Genomic DNA, 25,610 nt, shown 5'->3' with positions numbered 1-25,610 from the left:
AGGTACTTAGCCATGTTACAATTATTTGTAAACTGGCTTACAACTGATTTGTAACACTGGCAGCAGTCTTTGATCTGCCCACGCACCATACTACAAGTATTATATAATCTGATGGCCCTGGAATAAGCTTTGAGCGGCAAACAAATGTCACAATTCGGATGGTGTTAAAATACTGTTGAATGTATTCTACTTCATTTGGATGATGGCATTGGTGGACAAGCAGAGGCATGATCAGTTTCCATCACCAATGGTTGGTAAAGAGCTATTGCAATTCAACTTGCATTTTCACATACAGTGGATCAGTGGTTATATAGACATCTGTAATTATTATCTGTACAAATACAGCCAAGCTGTGAAAAAAGGGTGCGGCCTCTGGGTGAAAGATATAAAATTAAAGGTGCCAAGAAATGGCTGTGATGGTAGGTTAATGGCAAAAATTTTAATAACGACAATTCAGGCGAATTTGTGTTGCCTTCTCCAAGTTTCACTAGGATTCGGCAGCATACAAATACAAGTGACATCTATTCTAAAAAAGCCAAGCTGTAAAAAAAGAGTACAGCCCCCAAAAAAGCTATGGTGAAAAAAGATGTGAAATCCAAGAAATGACTGTGATGGTAGGTTAACAGCAAAAATTTTAATAACAACAATTCAGGTGAATTTAGTCCAAAGTCAACCTGTTGCCATCTTTAAAATTTCTTTTCTTTACTGCAGATAGGAAGAAGACATCAAGAGCTGAAATCTCTGGATATTTCTTTATAATGATGCTTTTTTTTTTTTTTACAAAAATTAATGCTGTATGAATATTATCACATGTCTCTCACTTACAGGTAGACTAGCTTATAGCAGAAATCCCTACAAGGTAACTTTTTTGTAGCTGAACTCGCTACAGAGTGACTTCCAATGTAGCTGAACTCCTTTCAGAATGACTTGTTATAGTTAAACTATCTACAAGGTGACTTGTTTATAGTGAATGCTCCACAGGGTGTTTGTTTGTAACTGAACTCTCTACAGGGGGACTTGTTTGTAGCTGAACGCTCTACTGGGAGGAAATTTTGTAGCTGAATCCTACAGGTGACTTGTTTGTAGCTAAACTCTCTACAGGGTCACTTGTTTAATACTGTACTCTCCACATGCAGGGTGATTTATTCTCTCTTCCGAGTGACTAGTTTGTAGTTGAATTCTACAGGTGACTTTTTGTAGCTGAGCTCTCCACAAAGTGATTTGTCTGTAGCTGAACTCTCTACACAGTGACTTGTTTGTAACTGAACACTCTACTGGTACTGGGTGACTTATCGTAGCTCTACACAGTGACTTTTTTTTAAATACTGAACTATCCCCAGGGTGATTTGTTTGTAGTTGAACTCTCTACAGGGTGATTTACTCTCTACTGGGAGACTTTTTGTAGCTGAATTCTACAGGTGACCTGTTTGTGGCTGAGGTTATTTGTAGCTGATCTCTCCACAGGTGATTTGTTTGTAGTTAAACTCTCTACCAGGTCAGCGTTGAAACCGGGTCACTACTGCTGACCCGGATGACCCACTGACCCGGATTTGACCCGGATGTGACCCGGATTAAATTAAGCCGAGGCGCGCGAAAGAGCTATGTTTCGGGTATTCTCGAGCGAGCGAGACTACGTTTTGAGCGTTCGATTCGTGTTGAGTAAACGAGTAGTTATGTGATAACTAAGCCGGTAAGTTTATAATTTAAAATCAGTCAGTGGGTTTGGTTCCACGTAGCTACTGTGAGTTTACAGACAGCAATTGGGTGTGGCTTCATACATACTTAGTATTGCAATTTCCGAATATATTAAAATGGGTGTGGCTCACAAAAGCACTTATCCTGCTGCAAGACTAGACCTAGACTATATACAACTCATACATTAATCGATTAGTGGGCGTGGCTCCACGTAAGCTTGCAGACAGAAACGGACAGTTTCATGCTACAGACTGCACTTACTAATAAATGGGCGTGGCTGAGCATATGTTTGTAACGCGATAAGTGGGCGTGGCTCACGAAAGAGCTATGCGACTAGCGTTTATAGGTTCCACGTCGTTAAACGACCAATTTCGTTTCTCACGTGATCCAATCCGGGTCAAACCCTAATAATTTGTAAACCGGGTCAGACCCGGATGACCCGGAGAAAATGTGACCCGGTTGACCCGGATGACCCGACCCGGTTTCAACGCTGTACCAGGTGTCTTGTTTGCGACAGAGTTCTCTACAGGGTGACTTTTTTGTAGCTGAACTCTCTACAGGGTGACTTGTTTGCAGCTTTTAAAGTTAAACTCTACAAGTGACTTGTTTGTGACTGAACTGTCCACAGGATGATTTGTCTGTACTTGATCTCTCTATAGGGTGACTTGTTTGTGGCTGAACTCTCCACAGGGTAACTTGATTTAACTGAACTCTTTAAGGGTGATTTCTTTGTAGTTGAACTCTCTACAGGGTGACTTGTTTGTGGCTGAAGACTCTGTTGGGTAGCTTTTTTTAGCTGAACTCTACAAGTGTCTACATGTACAAGTGACTTGTTTGTTACTGAACTCTACAGGATGATTTGTCTAAAGCTGAACTCTCTACAGAGTGACTTGCTCATAGTTGAACTCTCTAAATTGTGAAGTTGAACGTTCTAATAGAGTGACTTATTATGTAGCTGAACGTTCTAATAGAGTGACTTATTATGTAGCTGAATGTTCTATTAGGGTGACTGCACTATTAGAATATGTTGATTGTACATTTGTTACAGCTAGTTAACTTTTGTAGTGAAACTCAGTAATTTTTAATTTGATTCCTTGTAACTACTGAAGATCATTTCTAAGATAATTAATCTACCTCTCAGCTGATTCCACTAGCTAGTTTGTCTGGTAGGCGTGGCAAGTAACACTTTTTTATTAACAAAACTTGATCATGCACTTTTTACACGTTTTTGTGATAACTCCAAGACTGTTTGTGCAATTTCTTTCAAACCACAAAATGTGTGCCGGAGCAGGTCTGCTGGGATCTTGTGATTGACCTGTTGCAGCTGTCTGTACTCCTCGTGTTTTAGGTGGCACCATATCAAGTTGCTCCAATATTTGCTGCTGCACTACAAGTGGCTTGTTGGCTAGTAAACTGTACAAAACATTCAATTGCTCAGGATGTGGCGGTTGGTCTTGAGGTGGTCGTACATGGGATATTATACTCCCTGTTGGTTGAATGTGTGCTACTCCGGAATGATCAGAGTTCACAGAATGGCTTTGTGCTGGTGTTTGCATTGGATACTGTTGTCCCTCATGTGTTGCTGGTTTCTGAGTGGCAGGCTGAGCATGAAACTGCTGCTGCTGAGTTTGATACTGCAATGATGATTCTGTTTGCTGTGCATATTGTCCTGATGGTAGGGGTGGTTGACCTTGCAGTGGGTGTTGGGGTAAAGACATCGTTGAGTCGACATACACAGGAAATTGTCCTCGGTGATGTTGTTCTGCTTGTTGTAACTGCTGCCAATTTAGTTGCTGCTGCTGCTGCTGCTGCTGCTGCTGCTGCTGCTGCTGCTGCTGCTGCTGCTGCTGCTGCTGCTGCTGCTGCTGCTGCTGCTGCTGCTGCTGCTGCTGCTGCTGCTGCTGCTGCTGCTGCTGCTGCTGCTGCCAGTGTTCCTGTGGTCGTTGCTGCTGCAAATGTTGTTGATGTGATTGCTGTCGGTGTTGTGCTATTTGCTGCTGTTGTTGTTGCTGTTGTTGTTGTTGCTGGTGCTGCAATTGCCAGAGATTCTGTTCTTGCAACCGATTCTTCTCTTGCAGTTGCCTATCCTCTTGTTGGTGTATTTGTTGTTGCATCAGCCAATACTGCACTTTCTGCTGTTGCTGCTGCCAATCCTGATATTGCTGTTGCGTTAGCTGTTGCTGCCAGCCTTTGGGTTGCAAGTGATGTGGTGGCTGTTGCAGACTCAATGGTTGTACTTCTCCTTCCACTGGCATTGACTGAGATGGATGTGGTGGTAGAGAATGCGGTACAGAAGGATCATGACTATGTAAATACCCTGGTTGTACATCACCAGGGTGTTGTACTCCACCTCTCTTGTTACCACCATCTTGAAGTAACAGACTATTTTGGTCCACATTAGTGAATGCAGGGTTTAAGTTTTTAACCACATATTGGTTGCCAAAGCGATTTGAAAATTGCTGTCTTTTCTGAGGATTATTCAATGATTGCTGATAACCACCTGTACGATTTTGGTGATCTACAGAAGTAGATTTGAAATTATAGGGATCATTTAACAACAAGCAATGCATTACTACATGAATGGACCTTCTTAACTATGTACATATGTACACACATAATACATCTGTTTAATCTCTGGAATTAAACACCGACTATTATAAAAGTGGGGCTTGGTGATATTGTTTGTGCAGTGATCCATAAAAATGTTGCATTATAGGCTGATGTTCATCAGGTACGCTATTCACTGTTAGCCAAACTTTACATGTGTTTATTAAAAACATAAGTTTTTAGTAATGTTATGGTGGCGAGAACTGCAAGCAATCACTCTACAAAACTAGACTCGTGTATACAAATACTCTAATAGAGCAGTCATGAGTTTGCAAAAGAACAAGCTGGCTGGCTACGTATTGCATGAATGAATGCAGCTATAGGGGTGTGTAGTTTAAATGTATGGATTAATACATGTAGTATCATACCTGCCATATCAGCAGCTGGTACACCTGAAGTCGTTGGGTATCTACCTGCATAAGAAATCAAATAGAATGTAACAGGATTATCGTTTACGTTTGCATGTTATGGTACTTTGTATTTGACTCTAGTTAGGTCAATTCCATTTTCCATCAACAAGTAACCTTATCCCTACTTCATTTTAATTAACAATAAATAATACAACATCTCAAAGTAATGAGTTACATTACATCAAATGCCATGGTACAGATGTAGATTAATGCACATGACTGCACTATTAAAATACCACTTCACAGTACATACACATGTATAGAGTTACATCTCATATATACAGTAGCATGTACAATTGTCTACACTATAAGTATTTACCTCGTGGTTTAGGTGGAGGAGTTGAAAATGTAGCTGGCAATGACCTTTCAGCAACTGCAGTAATAGTAACATTCACTAGGAATTTCTATAGCACTGTACGTATAGCACATGTATGTACGTGTGAACGTATCATGTATGTACACGTACAAGAGATACACATACTCTGTCCTACTACACACTGTATGTACGTAGGTCAGACACATATGTACAAAGAACAGATGGTTACATGTGTTTTCACTGACAGACAATAGAAAAACAGAAGCACCCATCACATGCATACACATGCACAAAAGCAAAACAAAGTAAAAGCAAAGCCTCCAGCAACTATGTAAATTACTGTTATAGCAACCCAGTCAACCAGAACTGGGATACCTTTATAGGCACTGTAGATATCGGGTGATACCAAGAGTTAGTACTAGTGGTACAGCCCAATGCCCACGCTGAGGCAGTACTGTATATTCTACATAAAAGACATTGTCAGGTAATAGACTTCTCCACAACACATGTAAGCACAGCTACTTTCAACCAATTTACAAATAGCAGAAGGCACAATACACAGTATTTCTCAAACCCTGATACTATACTGTAATGTCACCATGCACACATACTGTATACACACACATACATACATGATACATAACTAACGCTGTGGACTGTAGTATGGTGAGTTGGAATCATATTGCAATCCAGGGAGTTTAGGAGGAGCTGACTGATGGTCTGTACAAACAATAATCACATGTGGATGCATAACATTCCCAAAGTACAATTCTACCCCTAACAAATCTATGTATAGAAAATACAAATGTGTGCATGTCAATACAATGCGATTCCTCTATTACAGCAAAGCTTAATTATCCAAACCTTGGGTAGTGCATGTACGTATGTGTACAGTGTTTGCCCTACATACTGTCAGTATGTATTGTGTATCATTTTAACAAACTATTCTGGCAACTAGGGACCTACATGGAGACTAATGAAAGGCTACGAAATAGTAAGTCAGGAATTTACACCTATTATGACAGGATGTTGGGCTAAAAATAAAGAAACTGACTTTCTATTTAGTACAGTGTATAGGGGGGGGGGCAGTTTTGATGGGCTAAACTTTCACGATTTCATGGTTTGTCAAAAAACTCGAAAGTTTCCCCACAAATTCTGCTGCTAGCTATGATGAGTACCTGCCCACAAGTGATTTGCTTGACAACGTGGAAAGTCCTGCAGCATCCCTGCTTCTTTTATGAGCCACGTCCACTTATTTGGATTGTGCATCACTGTCTTACATGGAGCCACACCCATTTAGTAAGGTGTGTTGCAGCAATCTGAAGGCATTCACAAAGCCGTGTACATTGATGTGTGTATGCCCAATGTAGAACCACACCCACATTAATCGATCGTCAGGTGCCAGTGTATGTTTGCATCGTAATTGTCTTGAATCACGCTCACTTATCGACAAATTAATTTGCATAGTCTATGTGCACGGCTAAGTATTCTGAGCAGGTGCCACCATACTTTCATCCACCGTGAAAGTTTAACTGCTTGTTTGCCCTCTACCGGGAAACATTCACCCACTGAAACTTTCCCCCCTATACGGTATCACTCCAACAAACACACCAAACACAGAAAATTTATTTACTATAAAGAAAATAAAGTAAGGCCACTATTTGGTGATTTTCTGTTTTTCATCAGAAAATTCCAAATGTAGAGTGCGGGCAGGCGGGCTGTTACAATTATTCATTCTTGCCACAATATATAACTCTATACTGTCAAGGGCCTGATACTCTCTGTATAGCAGGCTAACTTAGCTACGTAACTCAATATAGCTAGTCTGGCAACTATCCTCTTGGTGTTACTATAGATATAGTTGTCCTTTGTCATGCCACTCGAGGATCAACTACTTACTGTAAACTTCATCGCACCATTTCACATTCTGTTGGCTACAATGCAAGAAGTAGCTACTGTATGAGTGCAGCAACCTTAAAAACTGAACTGCATGTGCTGAATACTTGGTTAATCAAATGAAATAGTGGTTAAATTATTAATAATGGGGAAATATATGAGGCAGTAAAAATACATGTGGGTGTGTTGATAAGAAACAGAAAATCATTAAATAGTGGCCTAAACACAATCACGATCTTACAATACATAAGTTAGGCCTAATTGCCTGCATACTGTGTCGGTTTTCATGTCGCTTCTTCCTGCCATTTAAAAGTGAAAATATGGTACATTTGCAGGTACGTATGTTCAACCATGATATGTGTGTACATAGTAAGACGGTACTGTATATTAGGGATCATGAAAGTTTGGGTTTTTTCTGGTCAAAATATCACCCAAAAACCAGCTTCACAACTCCATCCTGGCACCTTGGCAGTATTGGTTAGGTTAACCAAGCCCAAAAGTGTCTTCAGTATGTAAGACCTGAAATGCTTCCAAAAACTAGCTATGGATCTTTTGGGATTTGTCTGTATTTTTTGTGGTGACTGGACTGATTGTAGAAGCGCTCCTCCTTGTTTGTAATGCTATGAAATGGGCTGAACATAGCTGAAAGTGAAGCATAATGGTCACTTCACTTTCAACGCACTAACTGATAGTTGCAGCGCATTCAGTCGAAAACATTACCTCTGGCATTATCCTTTCTTTTGATGCAGTATGAGTGGGTTCACCAGTCATAATAATGTTACAAAAAGTAAACAAACAAGTACATATAAGGAAAATTTATAGACTGAATTAGGGATTAAATGTTCACTAGTATATCTGCAGATGTAGGCAACCTCTCTTGTTTCCCTACTTTTATCTGTGAACCCTAATTGAACTAAAAATTCTTAATATTTCCTTATATATGTGTATGCAGCAGCACACATGCATGTGCTTACGTACATAGTACACAAACACTAGTACACTGCAACTTACTATTATCAGGAAAAACTTCACTGTAAGGCACACGGGGTGTACTTTGGTAATGTGTTGGCCTTTCTCCTATATAAGAGTACCAAAAAAAATATCGAAAATCAACCACAAACTAAATGTTACAAGTTAGTGTTCTATGACTTTTTGTGCACTTTTAAATAAAAGCATAAAACTTTCACATATCATAAAGGTTATTGGGAGCTACCTCAGATTTGACCTTTGGTGACTTTTACACCCAATTTAATAGTACTTTTATCTAAAGTTGTATCTCATGGTTTAAAATTTGCAAACGTGGTGTCAAATTAATGCTCTTGCTCTAAACAGTTAAATAACTAACATTTACTGGAAAGCAGGTCCATAGCTTTCACTATTCCAAAGTTATATATAGCTATTCATAAGAACAAATGTAGCCCTATTTTTACACGCCCGCACATATCATGCAACTGTAGTACTTATTATGTTTCAAATGTAGTAAACTCACTTTCGAGCACTCCTTCTTTTTCTAGACAAAGCCTAATTGCTCTGGCAATGTCTTCCAAGCCATCTATCTCACATACAGCTGTGATAAATGTTTGCCATGTTTTGGGGCTTCTTCCATTATCAGTACTAATCCAGTCCTCTAGGACAGCGATGAGACACTTTTTATGTACTTGGCCATGTTGTTGACCAAACCAATTCCTCATGGATACTGGATAATCAAGGTAGTCACACACATCAATCCAGTGTGGTGTCAGCCTATCTACAACATAACTCCTCATCAGCTTCATATTGGTAATTTGAGTAGGAGTCGATGGTTGACTGGAATATGTAGACCCTGGTGTACCTGTGAAGTGATTCACTGCTCTGTACATACATATGTACATAAAGTATTAAATATCACATTTTAATACTTAAAAAACAATAGCCATACTGTTATACCATATGTTGTGAGTATATGTGAGGGGGCATAGGAAAAGGGACCTATAGTGGTTAACATGGAATTTGAGATATACTAATCAAAGAATTCTACAAATCACCAACTATTCAAATTCCAAGTCAATACTGAATTGTTTCACATAGTTATGAAGAATTTAAATACAAGTGTGATTTCCCAATGTATGTAATTTACTATAATTACCTAACAATACACAGAAATTTACTGACTTTTACTCAAAAGTTTAAAAGTCTCTATAGGTCCCTTTTCCTATGCCCCCTCACATAAACATCATAGGGCTGGGACGAATATTGAAATTTACCTCGAATATTCGATTGTAAAATGTTCGAACATTTGAAGCTTCGGTTTTCTTGCATTTACTAACATCCTTCTTAAGTTTTATCTTTCTAGTCTTATTTAATAAGTTTGCAAGCATTTGGAAAGTGCATAGCAGCAGTACTGAATGACGCGATTGATCAATTGCAAATGGGCGTGTCCGCTATACTGCAATCGTGCATAGGTAAACACCAACTAATGGCTAAACAGATGTTTTCCTACAATATCTATCACCTTATAAGGTGTTCTGAGGCTACAACTATGGTAGCAAGTTAAACTGCGATGGTTTCAAGGTGGGTGTGGCATTCGCGAAGAGACGAACATCGATTGTGCAAGATCAATAAGCAGCTGCAATAAAGACAACAATGTTTATTTGTAATTATTTCGTAAAAAATGAGTGCATTACGAAGCTTCGAAGGATACTTTTAAAATTCAAAGTTTACTTAAACTTCAAACCACCGGAACATTCAAAGCTTCGTCCCAGCCCTAATACATCATGCTATATAGTGTGGTATATGTTACTATTTGGAACGACAGTATATTGCTGTAGATGTATGTATGTCACCCTACACTCTGAAATTATGTTTTTTGTTGTTGTTTTTTTACAGAACAAATTTACCTTCTGAAGTCCATACACCAAACTTAAGCAAACAACCCCTACTGTATGAAACATTTTGTTGCACACCTACTGTCAAGAGTTAATATTATGAACTCTTGCTGCTGTACAAGAGCCTTCCATAAAATGTCAACGCATAATCTGACTGACTGTTGACAAATTTGGCATGACCAAAGACAATTTGTCATCAAAGAGTAAGTGTTGATTGTAAAAAAAGATTCCTGTCCCACCCACAGTGAAAACTGCTGTCTGTTTAGGAGAACAAGCTGAAACATTTTTGGTTAGTTTAACAACAGCCTATTGTAGTTGTGATATAGCAAGGAGAAACCAATTAGGGAAACAACTCAGATACACTGATCATAAAGTATGATAGTACTGTAGAGAGGGATGATGAAGATTCAGATTTTCTTGTCACTTCAACATCACCCAAAGATCAGCCTCAGTTTCCTTCATGACAGTTTGGCAACATAACCAAGCCCAAAATGCTTTCAGAGCCCTTTCCAGCAAGTTTCTATGGAATTCAAAAATTCAACTGAATTTTCCTACTAGCTAACTAACTAACTAACTAACTGATGCCTTCAGCCAAGCATAAAACTTAACTGTGATTAACTATGATTTCTTCACTATTTGATACTACTTTGACCCTAGACATACCTTTTCACTAATCCCAACAACTACAGTGCATGCATCAATTGTCCTCCTTTTTGTCCCATTTCTTTCTGAAAAGTGTTGATTTGCAGTAACACACGGTGGCGTCAGTGCAAGCTTAAAAATTGTTTGTAATTTCCATAGTGTCTGGATTGAATGCAGAGACTTTTCTTACATTGTTCTTCATTTGTAACACTGTATGATAGGTAGAACATAATTATGTATCTGAAAATGAAGTGCATAGAATAACTGTTTGCTTTGATAGTTGGAGTACATGTTTAATCATGATTTACATACTGACTGGATCGATTGCAGAGGCGCTTCTTGCACTATTTGTAATGCCATATATAGCCATGACTAAAGTAAGGATTAAATGTCAACTAGTACACCTGCAGGTGTACGTAGGTAAATTCCCTTGCTTATGTCAGCAGAAAATTCCACTACATTTTTTTTTATAAATTTCATAGCAACCTACACTGTACTGGAAGTGTTTCAAGTCACAGAGAAAGTACAAACATACAATACTGCCAAGGCACCATGGGGATATTGTGAGGCTGCTTTGTGGTTAATATTTTTGTGAGAAAGTGCAAATCTCCATTATCCCATACAGCACTACCATACTGTATGGTACGCAACACTCATACCAAATAATTGACATGATTCATATTTACCGTATGATGCGAGATTGTTCACAATGAACGTAAATAAGATCGTACTCTAATACAGTAGTCACTTACTCCTTAGAAGCAGCCAGAAAAATGCACAAAATCTTGATGGATGTGATGTGTTATAGTGTACTGTTCTGTACTCCGATGGACTTGCATTGATACTTTACTTGTAAGTTAAACTCTTGTCCTTGGCTTCTTCACACAACATGCCTAAACTGATCACCTTCCAGCCAGAAAATATTTGTCTTAGTGGCTGCCTAACTATATCCTCAGTCATAGGCCACAAACCCGAGGTTTGACCTCAATACAAAGGGGTTTCAGGGACTTGTTTTTAATCATTCATGCATGCACTTAGTTACACACTATACAAACGGCATCTCACAAAGTGGCCAGCAATAGTCGTGATTGTAATTAAACTATGTAGCTGTTCTACTTCATACTTCTAGAACAAAAAGAATATGTAGTTTAATATTCACAGTTGTCTTCTGCATACATGTAGATAAGTTTGTAGTCACTCCATGGCTGTGCCTCGCCACGTGATTATGATTAAACCACATGATTTTTGTAAGTGGTGTGCTGAGGTGAAGTATTGTTTGGACTCCAAAGTTGGCAGATGACCGCTTAAACTATTCCTGTAAAAATGGGAATCAGTCAAAACCATAGTCACATGGTTGTTGCGCTGACGTTACTGGCCAACACAGGTGACCATTAAGGGAGGTGCCACTGTACTATATATGTACATATTAGCAGTAGCTTGTGGTGAGAGTTGGCTCTGTTATTACAGTATGTGTGAATATAGTCAATACAGGTACTATATCTGATTTACACCCAGTGCTGGAGTTTATATATCGTAACTTTTATGATGCTGCGGGAGCTAAGAACATGTGCATACAGACGTGTAGTGCATGTACAATAGGATAGGATAGGACAAACTGTATTGATCACTAAAACACAATGGACACTAGGACTACACAGTATTTTGAAGGCAAACTTGGACATGTGTGCACTTAGTAACCCGCCCTCAAGCAATTTTGTACATAATTAGTAACTATAACATGAAAAGCACACTGGAGTACTTGATAATACTGTAATGCTCTACTTCTCCGTGTTCTGCAAATAATTCTAGACAAATAGTAGACTAAGTGGCGTATCTACTGTAGCTCTAGCCATTACTCTGGTAAGCGGTCGGGTATCTATTTTTGTAGGCGCTGTAAGGACTTCAGGAAGAAACCGTTCCGCTGTTCTCCATTGCTCTTCCACCCCACACTCATGCTCTGGCTATACGTACTTTAAACCAGTCTAAATAAGTTGGACACCGCGACCAACGGGAACTAAGTGATTTAGTAACCCCTCTGGCCCTTAGTAGCGCCCTTGCTGTGCTCAGGACGCTACAGCCTTAGGCCATCAGGGTTGCTAAATCACTTAGTTCCCTTGGTCTTGGTGTCTAACTATTATATAGCAGATTATTTTCAAAAAGAAAAAAAATTAAGATTCGTGTTTCTTCTTCAAGATTGCTGTTAAGTTTGTGAAACTCATAAATTACTTTTCAGCACACAATTATAGGCTGTTGATAAACACCAGTATTTTGAACCTTAAACAAGTTGATGTTGTGCTACTTCTAAAAACCAGGCGCCATGCAGCTAGCTAACTCACCTGGAATAACTATAGACAGTATATACTACTATGAATTAACCAACTATGTATTACTACTTTACAATATGGTAGTTTGGGTTGTGCAATAATATTATTAGCTAATTCTCGTATTTCGTAATTCATGAAATATTCGTAATTCGTTCAAGTACGTTGCTATGCACTGCTAAGGAAGCGTTTGTTAAACAAACCGCTTTTACCAACATATTACGCACAAAACTATCTTCTAAACTGTTTTATAGTGTGACTAACGTGTTTTTTCCCACAAATTCTCTCGACAAAGCCTCAAAGCTGCTCTTCATTTTCGTTCGCGTACGTAAGGGATATGCCCCCTTTCAACTCGAAGCGATAGGCTATTCCTGGTAGTGTACGAGGCCTGCACCGTTGTTTTTCAGTTGCTAAATGCCTGAAAACTTCAAAGGGAAGGTAGTCTGAGGAAAGTCACCACACCCGTATTTCAGTCCGCCGAAAAGAAACCACCTCAGAGCAAAGTTCACCTGTGCAGAAGTTTAATACAGACTTCATTTCACTTTTACTTCTTACGTAAAAGCTGCTTTTACCATTATTAAACGATTTTGCTCACGTGGGTGCGTACGGACAAACATAGATAGGTAGATAGGTACACACACACACACTTTTACGAAAACAATTTCAGTAAACCAGGTGCACGCCCACAGCCGGCCTTCGGGCGTGCGCCTGGTTTAAAAACAGTCATTCATACAATTTTAACCACTAAAAATCATCTGATCTTGTGCTAAAACTTTCACAACATTAATACACTGTAGGCTAGGACAAAAATGCACAGTGGAACATCAGGTACGTATAACAACCACAATCGTATATGTGTTTTTTAACAAATTACAGTAGCTCTGTGTTTGCACATTGTGTTAGACACACATTCACACTTCAGTAACCTGGAGTAGAAGGGTGTGACATGGATGAATCACGTCTACGATGAGATGGATCCTGTGTGTAAACACCACCAGAAGATTGTCTTGTTGTAGTGTGTGATACAGCAGGACCTACATAATACAACAGGAACAAAATAAACCCTACAGAGTTTGATAATACTGATACACACAATGCATGTACACAACAGTGTCATTTATTTGCTCCTTTACACAGGTGTAGGTGTTAGTGTAAACCATAACATACCACATCTTTTAGTGAGTAGTAATGGAAGGACACTCCTCTCTCACTAACATCGACAGTATCAGTAAATTATGAAACTTTTGTCTCTCACACACAACACACACACATGCACACCACACACACGCACGCATGCACGCACACACGTAAGTATTTGCTAAATTATTTGTTAATGGCGAGGTTACTGGATATTGGATGATCATCCATATCAGAGCAGAAATATGATCAACTCAGCCCTAGCCTTACAGTAAGTACATACTGTATGCATGTACAATACATGTGTAAACAAAGTGGAGCCTGTCTAAAGTAGTCACATAAATTCAACAAACTATGTATAACAACTAGACAAAAAAGTTTTTTGGGTTGATCTGAAGGCACTATTGGGTTTGATTTGACCAACCAATACTACAACATCATTGTAAGGGGAGATCAAGGGGTTTTGGGTAATATTTTATCACTAGCCATCCCCAACCCCACTATACATATAGTTACGAATATTTGGCCTTTATTGAGAGGTGGCTGTCCAACTTGACATCCTCAATAAGCAGCCACATGCCACAAACTAAGGTTTGACCATTTCCTGAAACTTATGCTGTATACCAACTTTTAAAATTTTGCAATTTTCACAGATTAGTAGTCATCTGTGAAAATTTTCCCCTCAAAATTCAGCAAAATAGTATTGTTGAATGTAAATAATCTTAAGATCCTGAAGAAGGAAATTTTTTCCTAATTAAAATTTAAATTTTCATTCCCAGTATAGCCGTAAATCAGGAAAATTTCATTGTCAAAAAATTTTCGTCATTGGTTACATCAGGAAATTGATTCTATTACACTTCAGCACTATCTAGTCGTGAGGAGCTTCATATTAAAAACTTTGTTGAAAGCTTGGCAGTAGGCCAGGCTCGCTGAGCTACCTTGCTGGTACAAGGCACAATCGCTTTAAGCCAGTTGGTTGGATCCAACAGAACTGCTAGTGTCCTGAGTTAATAGCAATCATGATAGCAGGTGCCAAATGTTGCAGCTATCTCATATTTCACTAGCTATCACTACTACTGTATTTTAAATTCACCAAAATAAATTTTCATGGTTTTATAAAATAACGAAAATATGTTGCATCAAAATTTTAAACAACGGATATTTCAAAGGTTGACATTTTCCTGATTTAATAGTACATTATCTTTGGACCATAAGGACCGTAAACTGGTAACTAACAATCACAAATGGTGTGGTGAGCTGTAATTAGAATCATACATATATGGTGGCAAGCAAGACCATGGAGTGATTACAAGCTTATTCATTCTTTGTGTTATAAAAGTATGAACCAGTGCAACTAGTTAACTCACCATCATGGCTGTTGCTGGCTGCTCGTGAGAGTAGCCAAGTGGTTGTTTTATGTGTTAATTATGAAGGTGACTACTTACTGACTGGGGACCATAGTTACATGGCCATTATGTTGAGGTGATTAGCCAACTCAGGTGACCATTAAGGAAGGTTCACTGCATGCATAAATACTGTATAGTAGGTTTTATCAAGGGGAAAATTTTCACAGTTTTCCCAGATTGATAGCTATCCATAAACCCCCCCTTGAAATTTACAACTCAATCAAAGTTTAAAACTATTTTAACCTAAATTTGGGCAAAGAGTAATTCGTGAAAATTTCCCCCCTGAAATTTTGAATGGTGGCAACCCGCAAACAACTTGCTATACAGTACACAATATTACATTTACAACTATGTGGACAAACTCGTGCACTGACCAGATTGTGATGATGGTGGATGGTAGTCATAAGACTCACTACTGTGTGACTGTAGTAATTCTCTCCATTCTATTAAAAAACATGTACATAATTCCACAAGAATACCCATACAGTACTATAAACCACTACTATGCAATACCAATTTGACGAGTTAGTAGCCGCGGCTCGTATAATAGCTACCCCAGATAGTAGCCGCTCCACAGCCTAGAATTATTGTCATAAGAAATAAGAACCGTGGCTAGTATCTGAATATACTGATGCAAGTGTTGACTAGACACATTTGAACCATTAACCAGCCAAAGGAGTTGAGAAAGACAGAAATTTAAAGGAATGATCTAGTGATTAAATAATAGTTAGACACCAAGACCAAGGGAACTAAGCGATTTAGTAACCTGAGGCTGTAGCATCCCGAGCGCAGCGAGGGCACTATTAAGGGCCAGAGGGGTTACTAAATCGCTTAGTTCCCGTTAGTCGCGGTGTCTAACTTATTTAGACTATGGTTTAAAGTACATACCTTTATAGCCAGAGCATGAGTGTGGGGTGAAAGGACAATGCAGAACAGCGGAACGGTTTCTTCCTGAAATCCTTACAGCACCCACAAAAATAATTATTCGACCGGTAACCAAAGTAACGGCTAGAGCTACAGTACATACACCGGTTTAGTCTACTATTTGTCCAGAATTATCTGTGGAACACGGAGAAGAAGACTATTACAGTATTATCAAGTACTGCAGTGTGCCTTTCGTGTTATAATTATTTATCATGTACAAAATTGCTTGAGGGCGGGTTACTAAGTGAACATGTGTAGGTGACTAAGTGAGCATGTCAGGTGACTAAGTGATTTAGTAACCCTCTAAATGAGCCATACCATAGTCTAAACAAGGTTAGTCATTAGCCCATAGTAGCCGCCCTCAGATAGTAGCCGCCCTCAGATAGTAGCCAGAGGGTTTTCCTTGATGAAAGTTATAGTAGCTGTGGCTATTAATCAGTCAAATATATACAGTATTTTTGATATTTTGCAGTTTCACAAGAGCAGTGTTACCACAGTGACAATTGATACTGTACCAACATCCTGACACATAACAATACAACAAGCGATCAACTTTAAACATGATGACATTAACAGTTCAAAGGCATATATATACACACATATACACAACATTATATGATGCACATACACCAAACAAATATACTAGTCACAGACACACATTAAACACCTTTTTCCAATTTATCAGCAATGTGTTTCATTGTCCGAGTCTTTCTGAGGATCTGACAGAAGCTCTCTATGGTTCCTTGTTCACCACATGACAACTCGTCCACTATAATCCTGTTCTTTTCACTTCGTATAGTATGGAAAGAGCATACTTGTTCACGTACAGTTGGTCCCACCAGACGTGTTGAGATTAGATGATCAATGATGTCATCAGGACTTAGGAACTGAGTAAGGTAGGACCTTTTATCGATGAAGAAGTTGTACTGTAAACTCTGTACTGTCTCTGTAGCTGAAAAAGGAAATGTACTGTAAAAAATTTTCTTATGAGATGTTGTGTTCATACCACATAAGATTGGCTTACATAAACACGAGTACAATAACACCAAGTGTTAGTAGAGAAGGCCACTTAACTCTTGATAATACTTTAAAGTCACTGTGCAATATGCATATGCTTAATGTAGCCATCTGTTACTATGTAATAAGGTCACCTGTCTACACCAGTCAACTTGATAATGTGGCATTTGTGTACAAAGTGACCTGTCTAGTGAAGCCACCTGTTTAATAAGGTCACTGTGTAATATAAGGAGGTGGCCTGTAAAAAAAAAATTTATAATAACTTTCAGATGTGATTGTCCAACAACACATCACCTACCACTGTACTGGTGGGCTGTGTAGACAATCAACACAACCATATCCTCAAGAATGCCAACATACTAAACCACAAGTGGGTGGTATAGCTAAAACCTTTTAAAGATATAACATTTTAACTCCTTACCACAACATATTGAGCTTCCCATACTGCGCTGTGTACTAACAAAGAGTGACATATATTTGGAAAGCCTGTTGATGTACTCACATGAATACATTGTGAGATGATTTTAGGTTGGAAAGGCCAAAAGCTATAAGTTTGCAATTTTCACCACGAATGCAGCCAATTATAGTGCACTTTATTCCATAATAAGCTAACTATACTGTTATGACCATGATAGTGAGCAACTTGTTTCATGACAGTTAATAGTCCTTCTCAGAAATACCACCTGTCATACATGTTTATTATTAAGCACATCCATAGACCCATAGTGACCATAAACCTGTCTATATCCTGTATCACTATTAGACTCTTGGATTGAGGAAATGCATTAAATACCCATTAACACTGTACACATTGAACATTGAACTGATGGACTAAAGAAAGTTTTATACTATTGGGGCAAACAAAGTGTACTGTACATAAACCTGTCGGTGTGTATGTAGGAACACTATCAACTACAATTACAAGTTATGAAAGTGGAAAACTACATGTGTACAGTACATAATTATTACGTACCAATTTTTCGCAGAGCAAATTTTCATGAATTACCACATCCGATTCAAGGGGGAAATTTTTCACTTTTTCAACATTTATAATACTCAAACAATGCTTATCTAATTGAACTAGTGTTGCACCGATAATCGGATCGGTAATCGGAAAAACCATATATCAGCTACATATTTTGAATATCGGTATTGGATCAGCACCATCACAGAAAAAGCAGCAGATACAGATATATTCCTTTACATAGAGATGCTTGCTCAAGTGCACCAAACAATGTATAAAGTAGCATTTTCCTGCACTGCAATGTTGTTATTTCTGCTAAAAGTACCGTCAGCTATTTTTTAGCACTACTACCACTGCAAAATAACCAAGTTAGTCATTTACAATCAAATTTGTGACATCTTTCACTGATGGATAAGCACAAAGTACTATATCGGATCGGCTAAGTTTATTATATCGGCTTGGAAATGTTATTCAACATCAGTTATCGGAATATCGGCTAAATGTCATATCAGTGTAACACTAAATTGAACTGCAAATTTAGGAGTAAAATTTTCGTGAATAGCTGTCAATCCACAAAATTTATTTTAAAATTTCCCTCAAAAGAATCCCTCTATATAATATAGTATAACAGTACTGTATAGTAGGGACCGCAAAGGAGTAGGCATGGCCCATGAAAAAACAACACCCAAAAACCAGCCTCACTTTTCCCTGACGACGGTGAGGCAGTATTGGTTAGGTAAAACCAAACACAAACAAACCTTCAGGTTGACCTGAAATGTTTTCAACAAGTTGCTATGGAATTTTTTTTTTAAATAAATTAAACGAAATTTTCTACTGACTGAGTGAGTAAGTGACTGACTGGTACCTCCAGACAAGCGTAACTTGACAATGGCCACGGGCTTGATTTTTTCACTGCATGACATCACTTTGGCCCTATATATACCGCGGTACATACAATGCATTCTTCATGGACTTACCAGTGTCTTCTTTTGTGTCTCATTCATCTTTGCTGACAGCGAAGTGTCGATTTGGCAGTAGCACGTGATGGCTTCCCTTTGCAACAGAATTGTCTGTATTTTCATAGTGGCTACTTTGATTGCAGAGGTGCTTTTTGAATGGTTCTTAATTCATAATGCTTTGTAACGGTTGAACATAGCTGACAACAAAGCTAATGGATACTTCACCTTTCAGATGATAATTGGTAGCTGGGATGTGCAGCATCATTTCTTTTGTTTGATGTGGTATGCATAGGTTCACCAGTCATAATAATTTTATTTTACAAAAAACAAGTACAGAAAGTTTAGAATTTTCAACTAGAGTAGGGACCATAGCACATTGATAAAAAGTACTGAAACAAGTTGGAGTAGTCCATGATATTAAATCACAGTAGAACAATAAGAAGTGTTATGTCCCTACTGTGCTCAAGATACCATAATGGAAATGCACAGTAGGGATATAACACTTCTTATTGTTTTACTGTGATTTAATATCATGCACTACTCCAACTTGTTTCAGTACTTTTTATCGATGTGCTATGGTCCCTACTCTAGTTGAAAATTCCAAATTTTTTTGTGTACTTGTTGTAGTTGTATTATGTACATAATGTTTACAAATTAAGACATGTGTACTGACACTTGTAACACATGTACACATCATGTCTTCACAAACAGTTAATATTCATGTTAAACATTAACAATAAGAGAATACCATTACAAGCTTGTTAGTGTAAAACAATTACATACAGTATGTGGTTTGGACTATCTTGTGTAAAACAGGAATCATAAATCATTTCTACACACACACACACATCTGATTTATACTATTTCACAGAGCATTTTCAAACCATTTACAAAATAATGGTTGTGGATTGTCATCGCTGGTGAGTTATTCTTTATGCTCAAATCTTTACCACTAGCAACTAAAAGATATACCTGGAGGAGTGTGGAGGAACATGAGCTGATCAAAGTTTTTACCTTTTGTCTTTACATCTACACCTGTAGAATTTGTAGACCATGCTACAGAGGTTCACATAGAAATGTGATTTCTGTTTGTTTAATTGAATATAATTATAACACATGATATTCAAAGAAAAAGCTTGATCAGAAGTTGCATTTCAAATTATGGTTCCAGATATAAGATCACAACCCCCTCTAGTAGATCCCAGGGGCCCATACAAGGGAGTAGCACTACAATATATCCTATATCTATATCCTTGGTCAAAATTGCAAAGACAAAAGTAAAGCTGGAAATTTGCAGTCTATCAAAATGCAAGCACATTTCATAAAAACTATACCATGATTGATGCTATTAGAATACTAACATGAGCATAAAAGTATACATACTAAAATATGGTCAAGAGAAAGTGCATTAGCACAAGTCAAGGGATAAGGCTTATTTTTCAAGTCTGACCAGGAGTACCACACCCTTCGCATGCACTGTATCTATGCACTGGGCTCCCCTCCAGCATATATCAGACCTTCCAGTTTAATACTAGGCACTTCATCAGCCATTTTTCAGAACAGATTTGAAATCAGGAATGGCCAACCATTTCAAAAGTGACCACCAACACCCCACCCCTCGAAATGAAGTTCTAGCACAAAATGTGGACGCTTAACACTCATTGCTGCTACAATACACTCTTGACAACAACTACACTGACTTACACAATGATGTTCGTACTCGCTGTCTGTGCTTTTGTACGTGCTGTTGCAATTCTTGCCACAAAAATTGACAGTTCGATGTTTTCCGGAGTGCAGTGAGAAAGTTATTAAATCTGCGGTAGTTCCCGGACTGGACGTCTCTTGAAATGATATGTAGCAACGCACTGACCCGATTAAATCGAGTTGGATTGTTCTGAAATATATCGTCCTTTTCGCCATAATTGATAACGTAACAGGAGATCAAGGTCGGGTGGGCAATATCAATCGGGAATGTTCCGCAGATTTTCTCGCACATCATAGTTAAGGCATATTCCTGTTCACTCAACTCCGCTCCTCCTGAACTTGCCTCCATCTTGCGTTTCCGTTTACTTCCGTAAACTAAGTTGCTTATCACGTGATTGTTACAGTGATGGTCTACGGAGTACTGTACCCGTACCCGTACCCGTGGTCTACTCTTGCTTTGTTTACGCGTGTTTTCATCGCCTTTGGCAGACTCTTTACAAAATTAACTTGGCGAGTGAGTTAGTGTAGGTAGCCATAACCTGCCGCAAACGTGTGTCTGTGGAAAGTCATTTTCTGTGGAGCATACCGATACTTTCAGTTAGTCTCGCCGGCGAGACCAACTTATAGTGGTGGATTTCCATCTATTCGCCGCAATGAAGTTCGTGAATTAACTGCAAGTCTACTGAGTGAGGTGTGTTGTGATGATGGTGTTGCGAGTGGTGTTGAGCCTACTCTTCCTTTTAGATCATGAACCTCTCTGATACTCTACTACCAGCAGAGAAGGGGAAGCTGGACTTGAGGTTGTTGCTAGGGACTTTTGGGAAAAGGCAGCTTGCATTTTTGACGTTAGGATGTTTAATCCTTTTGCGCGCTCTTATTCTCGCTCCCCACTGCCAAGATGCTACCAAGTTCACTCCACTTCCCGAATCCATTCATCATATCATGCTCGACGTTTCTGTTTAAAACAGAAACGTCGAGCATGATATGATGAATGGATTCGGGAAGTGGAGAGAGCTTGCTTTTCCCCCGAGTTTTTGCAGCCACTGGAGGCATGGGACCTATAATTGCAGCTACCGTCTTTCGGAAACTTGCGTCTATGTTGGCTGAGAAGTGGAATGTGAATTACAGTCGTTGTTTAGTCTAGGTTCGATGTCGGTTGTGTTTTTCTTCTGCTGTGATGTGCTTACGGGGTCATCGATTATCAACTAGTCATCTGATACCATCTATGGTCAATCTGGCCTATTCCAAGGGTCTCCTTGAGTCTGGCACCAGGGGCGGATCCAGAGTTTGGAAAGAGGGGGGCACCTTTCTGAAAAACAGTTGAAGACCAAAAAAACTTGCTGAAAACCAGTTGAAGACCAAAAAAAAAAAAAAAAAAGTCACGACAATAATAGCTAGTTATCCTTACCAACTATATCACGTCTGTTATGTAAAATAAAATCCTATTTATAGCTTCATAGGTAAGCTACACTGCCTCATGAACATTGTGACTGCTTTATTAGAGTAACTGACTGCTCTATTAGAGTATCTCAATCTTGTATGCAATTTCTTGAAGGGGGGGGGGGGGGGGGGGGGGGCATTTGCCCCAAATGCCCCATCCTGGATCCGCCATTGGGCACCCTAGATTAATTGTTTCACTAGATGATACCCTCCAGCTGTCCAGCTCTTGACAACCAGTGCTGGAGGTGGTAGTGAAGGGCATGCAGTCCATCTAGCCCGGGGATAAAAAAAATAGATAGCCATAAAATATACTACCTACTTATGGGTTTAGCAAGAGTGTCTGAAATGAGATTGCTTCCACCCACAGTAAACAGATAAAAACAAACACTGTGTTTCTCAAACCAACCTGGGCCAGAACCATCTTTGCGAATTGGCCTCAGCGAGGACCTCGGTGGTGAGTCAAACCGTAAACCTGAGTTGGGTTTGTCCTGTCATATCATGTCACCTCTGATCTATGGTGAGACTCATGGTCAATTTTAATGAAAGACCACCTATCACCTACACCTAGCCACAATCATGTGGGGTATATATCCATTCACTGAACTGGGCTAGTGGACCCACATTAAGCTCAAACACCTTTTCCAACCATTATACCAGATACTCGAGGTTCTCTACAGGTCACTGGTATTATTGTCTTGCAGAGCGGTTGCACAAATAATTGCATTAAATGTGCTTAGAAAATATGTGGCAAAAATCCATTACCACAATGCAGTAAAGTAGCTAAACAATTTTGATGAAATCATTTACTTTGTGATAAAAGCACCAAATTTTCTGAGCAAGTTGGGTAAGGTGTACTAAATATGGTGCCACATCAAAATCATATAGCCTTAAAGCATGTTTGGAAACTTGAACTAGGTTATAAGCCCAGTGGCCAGTCAAAGTGTATTCCAATCTTTTTGCAGAAATCGTACTTCAAATTTACAGGTGCAGTCAAGGAATATTTTCGCCATACTTGGGGCTATGGCTTTAACCCTTAAAGGCGCATAAGTCACTATAGTGGCAATATAAAAAAATGCACGGAAAACGCATGTTGTTTAACCAACAATTGTTCCATAACAGAAAGCGTTATATACTTACACATATCAATAATAAAACAGTTAGTACTGTTTCTCCTTGTGTTTCAGTCTTCTTCGTCTGGTTTCAGTTGCAAATCTGTCCTCAATCGGCAATAATTGCCATCAGCTCACTCACACGTTTTGCTCGTGAAGTTGACAATAAGACGACTAATCTTGAGGGACTTGCTGAAAGCAACGCTGCTTGAACAGTGCCACAGTGGACCATATCAACTTGCAGATCGACAAAGACACCTTCCACACGACTAGAGTCCACAGCATTTACAAACCTCAAAGATATCTTCTTCTCTAAAACATTATGCGGATTTACAATCCTGTGTTTAAACCATCATAACTTGGTAAAGGAGCGTCAGAACCAGTAAAACTTGGGACACCATTTTATTCTTTGTAATGTCAGCATTCCGAAAATCCTCATTCCAAGTCCGTGTGACCTTCCTTATACGAGTTATCAATCGATCATTATCAATAGCCACTATAGTGGCTTATGCGGATGCGGTGCATGCGTTTTGTTAAGTTTTATGTGGCTTTAAGGGTTAAACTAGAATCCTGATGTGCTACAGTATGCAGTGGTATATGATAGATCACATGATCTTATAATGGACACTCATATCATTAAAAATGCCATCAAGTCCCAGCAAAGACGATATCAGTCTTTCAACACTTCATTTAAAAAGTATTCAAAACTATTTCATATCCCAAGTAATCATGTTATAACTGTTATATTCTACACCCCAGTAGATGAAACAATTATAGATAGCAAGATGCAGTGAAACAGCACCTGTTGAAGTTCGAAATCAGTAGAAATTCTTGATGGATCAGACATTTTAGACTCTTTAGCAGTGCCACGCTCATCTACTCGTAATCAGTGAAGGAGACAATAGTTAGTAAAGGAGACAAGAGTTCATCGTAAATCCCTTCTCTTTGCTCACAGTACTCAGGTGAATAATCGTTGGTTGATTAGGCACTTTTTATTAGAGACCTGTTCACCGTTTAGATAAGGATTTCGTGCATGGAATACTGTATGTGAAATTATACCATATATGATAAGCGTAGCCACAAAGCATGGTATATCACTTATATACCACAGTTTGCCGTGGTATGTCAGTTATACACCACAGCACGGTGCTTTTGATCTCAACCACAGGTGTAGTATATAACAGTTATACAGTGGTGCCCAGTTGATATACGTAGTAAGTACTTATGGCTGTTGTACAGTGTATGTTGAGCATGTGTTTGGCTACTTTTAGTGGTTTAGCAATGTTGAACTGCAATTGAGCATAGTAAATATGCTACAAGATTTTCTTATACATACTCCACGTGAGCATCCAGTAATCGTGTATAGAATATACAAGAAATCCCCCAACCTTTTCTTGGGAATCTTTATTAAAACCAACTGAAATTTAGTACAAACTTACATAAATCATTACACCTACTTTACAATGTTCATCTACTTTTTGAGATACATGCTAAATTTTTGAGTGTTCAACACCTTTAATCTCTCTGTGTAAGATGACTTATTACACAAGACATGCAGGGATTATTTACTAGCCAATACTACTTTTGAGTAAGGGTCATTGTAATGTAAGGATGCAAGCATGATTACCTTCATTATTGGTCACAACGAACTGAGGATTATTCACAATGTAATACTTCTTGACAACAGGAGTCCCCTCACCTATTCATGGGTACATGAATGAACAGAACATTACATATGGTCGTAGATTACTTACTAACTGGAGTTGAAGGAATGTCACACACCATTTCAACTAGTGCTGCTTTGGCTATGGAATACAGAATATACACAAGTATTAGCCACCCATCAAAGCAAAGAAGGTAGACATACAATCTTTTCTTTTGCCTAACTGAAGTGGTGGTATTTTACTGCGCTGATCTGATGAACCTGTATAGGTAATGACATGCATCCAACCACAATTAAAATCTAGTGTACACAAGCACATATGTATGTATATATGAATACCTGCATTAGATGGGCCGGCCATAGTTTTTGGTAGTTGCTTGCCTGGTAACTTATTGTCCACAACATTATCGGAATCAGTATAGTCTGAAAAAGGATCACAATGAAAACAGCTCATGTTAGTCCACAAGTCAGTAAGTTACACACACTACAGTGGAACCTCAGTTATCCGGACCCCACTTATCTGGATTCTTGGTTAA

At 38.8% G+C, this 25,610-nt stretch overlaps 1 protein-coding gene across 4 annotated transcripts in view; it reads right to left on the bottom strand.

Moving 5' to 3' along the window:
• The window catches only part of LOC136252134 (uncharacterized), a 122,689-nt gene that overhangs the window by 65,271 nt on the left and 31,808 nt on the right, over window positions 1–25,610 (bottom strand). For 3 of the 4 annotated variants that reach the window (XM_066044525.1, XM_066044531.1, XM_066044545.1), the window contains exons 24-35: window positions 25,414–25,497; window positions 25,279–25,335; window positions 25,166–25,216; window positions 25,039–25,110; window positions 16,886–17,170; window positions 15,669–15,737; window positions 13,678–13,785; window positions 8,414–8,755; window positions 7,936–8,001; window positions 5,677–5,748; window positions 5,032–5,085; window positions 4,671–4,715 (exon numbers count right to left, since the gene is read on the bottom strand). In XM_066044525.1, the coding sequence (XP_065900597.1) occupies window positions 4,671–4,715; window positions 5,032–5,085; window positions 5,677–5,748; window positions 7,936–8,001; window positions 8,414–8,755; window positions 13,678–13,785; window positions 15,669–15,737; window positions 16,886–17,170; window positions 25,039–25,110; window positions 25,166–25,216; window positions 25,279–25,335; window positions 25,414–25,497 (1,305 nt within the window). The remainder of the gene's footprint in view (window positions 1–4,670; window positions 4,716–5,031; window positions 5,086–5,676; window positions 5,749–7,935; window positions 8,002–8,413; window positions 8,756–13,677; window positions 13,786–15,668; window positions 15,738–16,885; window positions 17,171–25,038; window positions 25,111–25,165; window positions 25,217–25,278; window positions 25,336–25,413; window positions 25,498–25,610) is intronic. The other variant, XM_066044539.1, reaches the window with a different exon arrangement.

The sequence above is a fragment of the Dysidea avara genome, chromosome 1 (genome assembly GCF_963678975.1).
Source record: "Dysidea avara chromosome 1, odDysAvar1.4, whole genome shotgun sequence".
Taxonomy (NCBI): domain Eukaryota; kingdom Metazoa; phylum Porifera; class Demospongiae; order Dictyoceratida; family Dysideidae; genus Dysidea; species Dysidea avara.
This window is presented reverse-complemented; position numbering and strand designations above follow the sequence as displayed.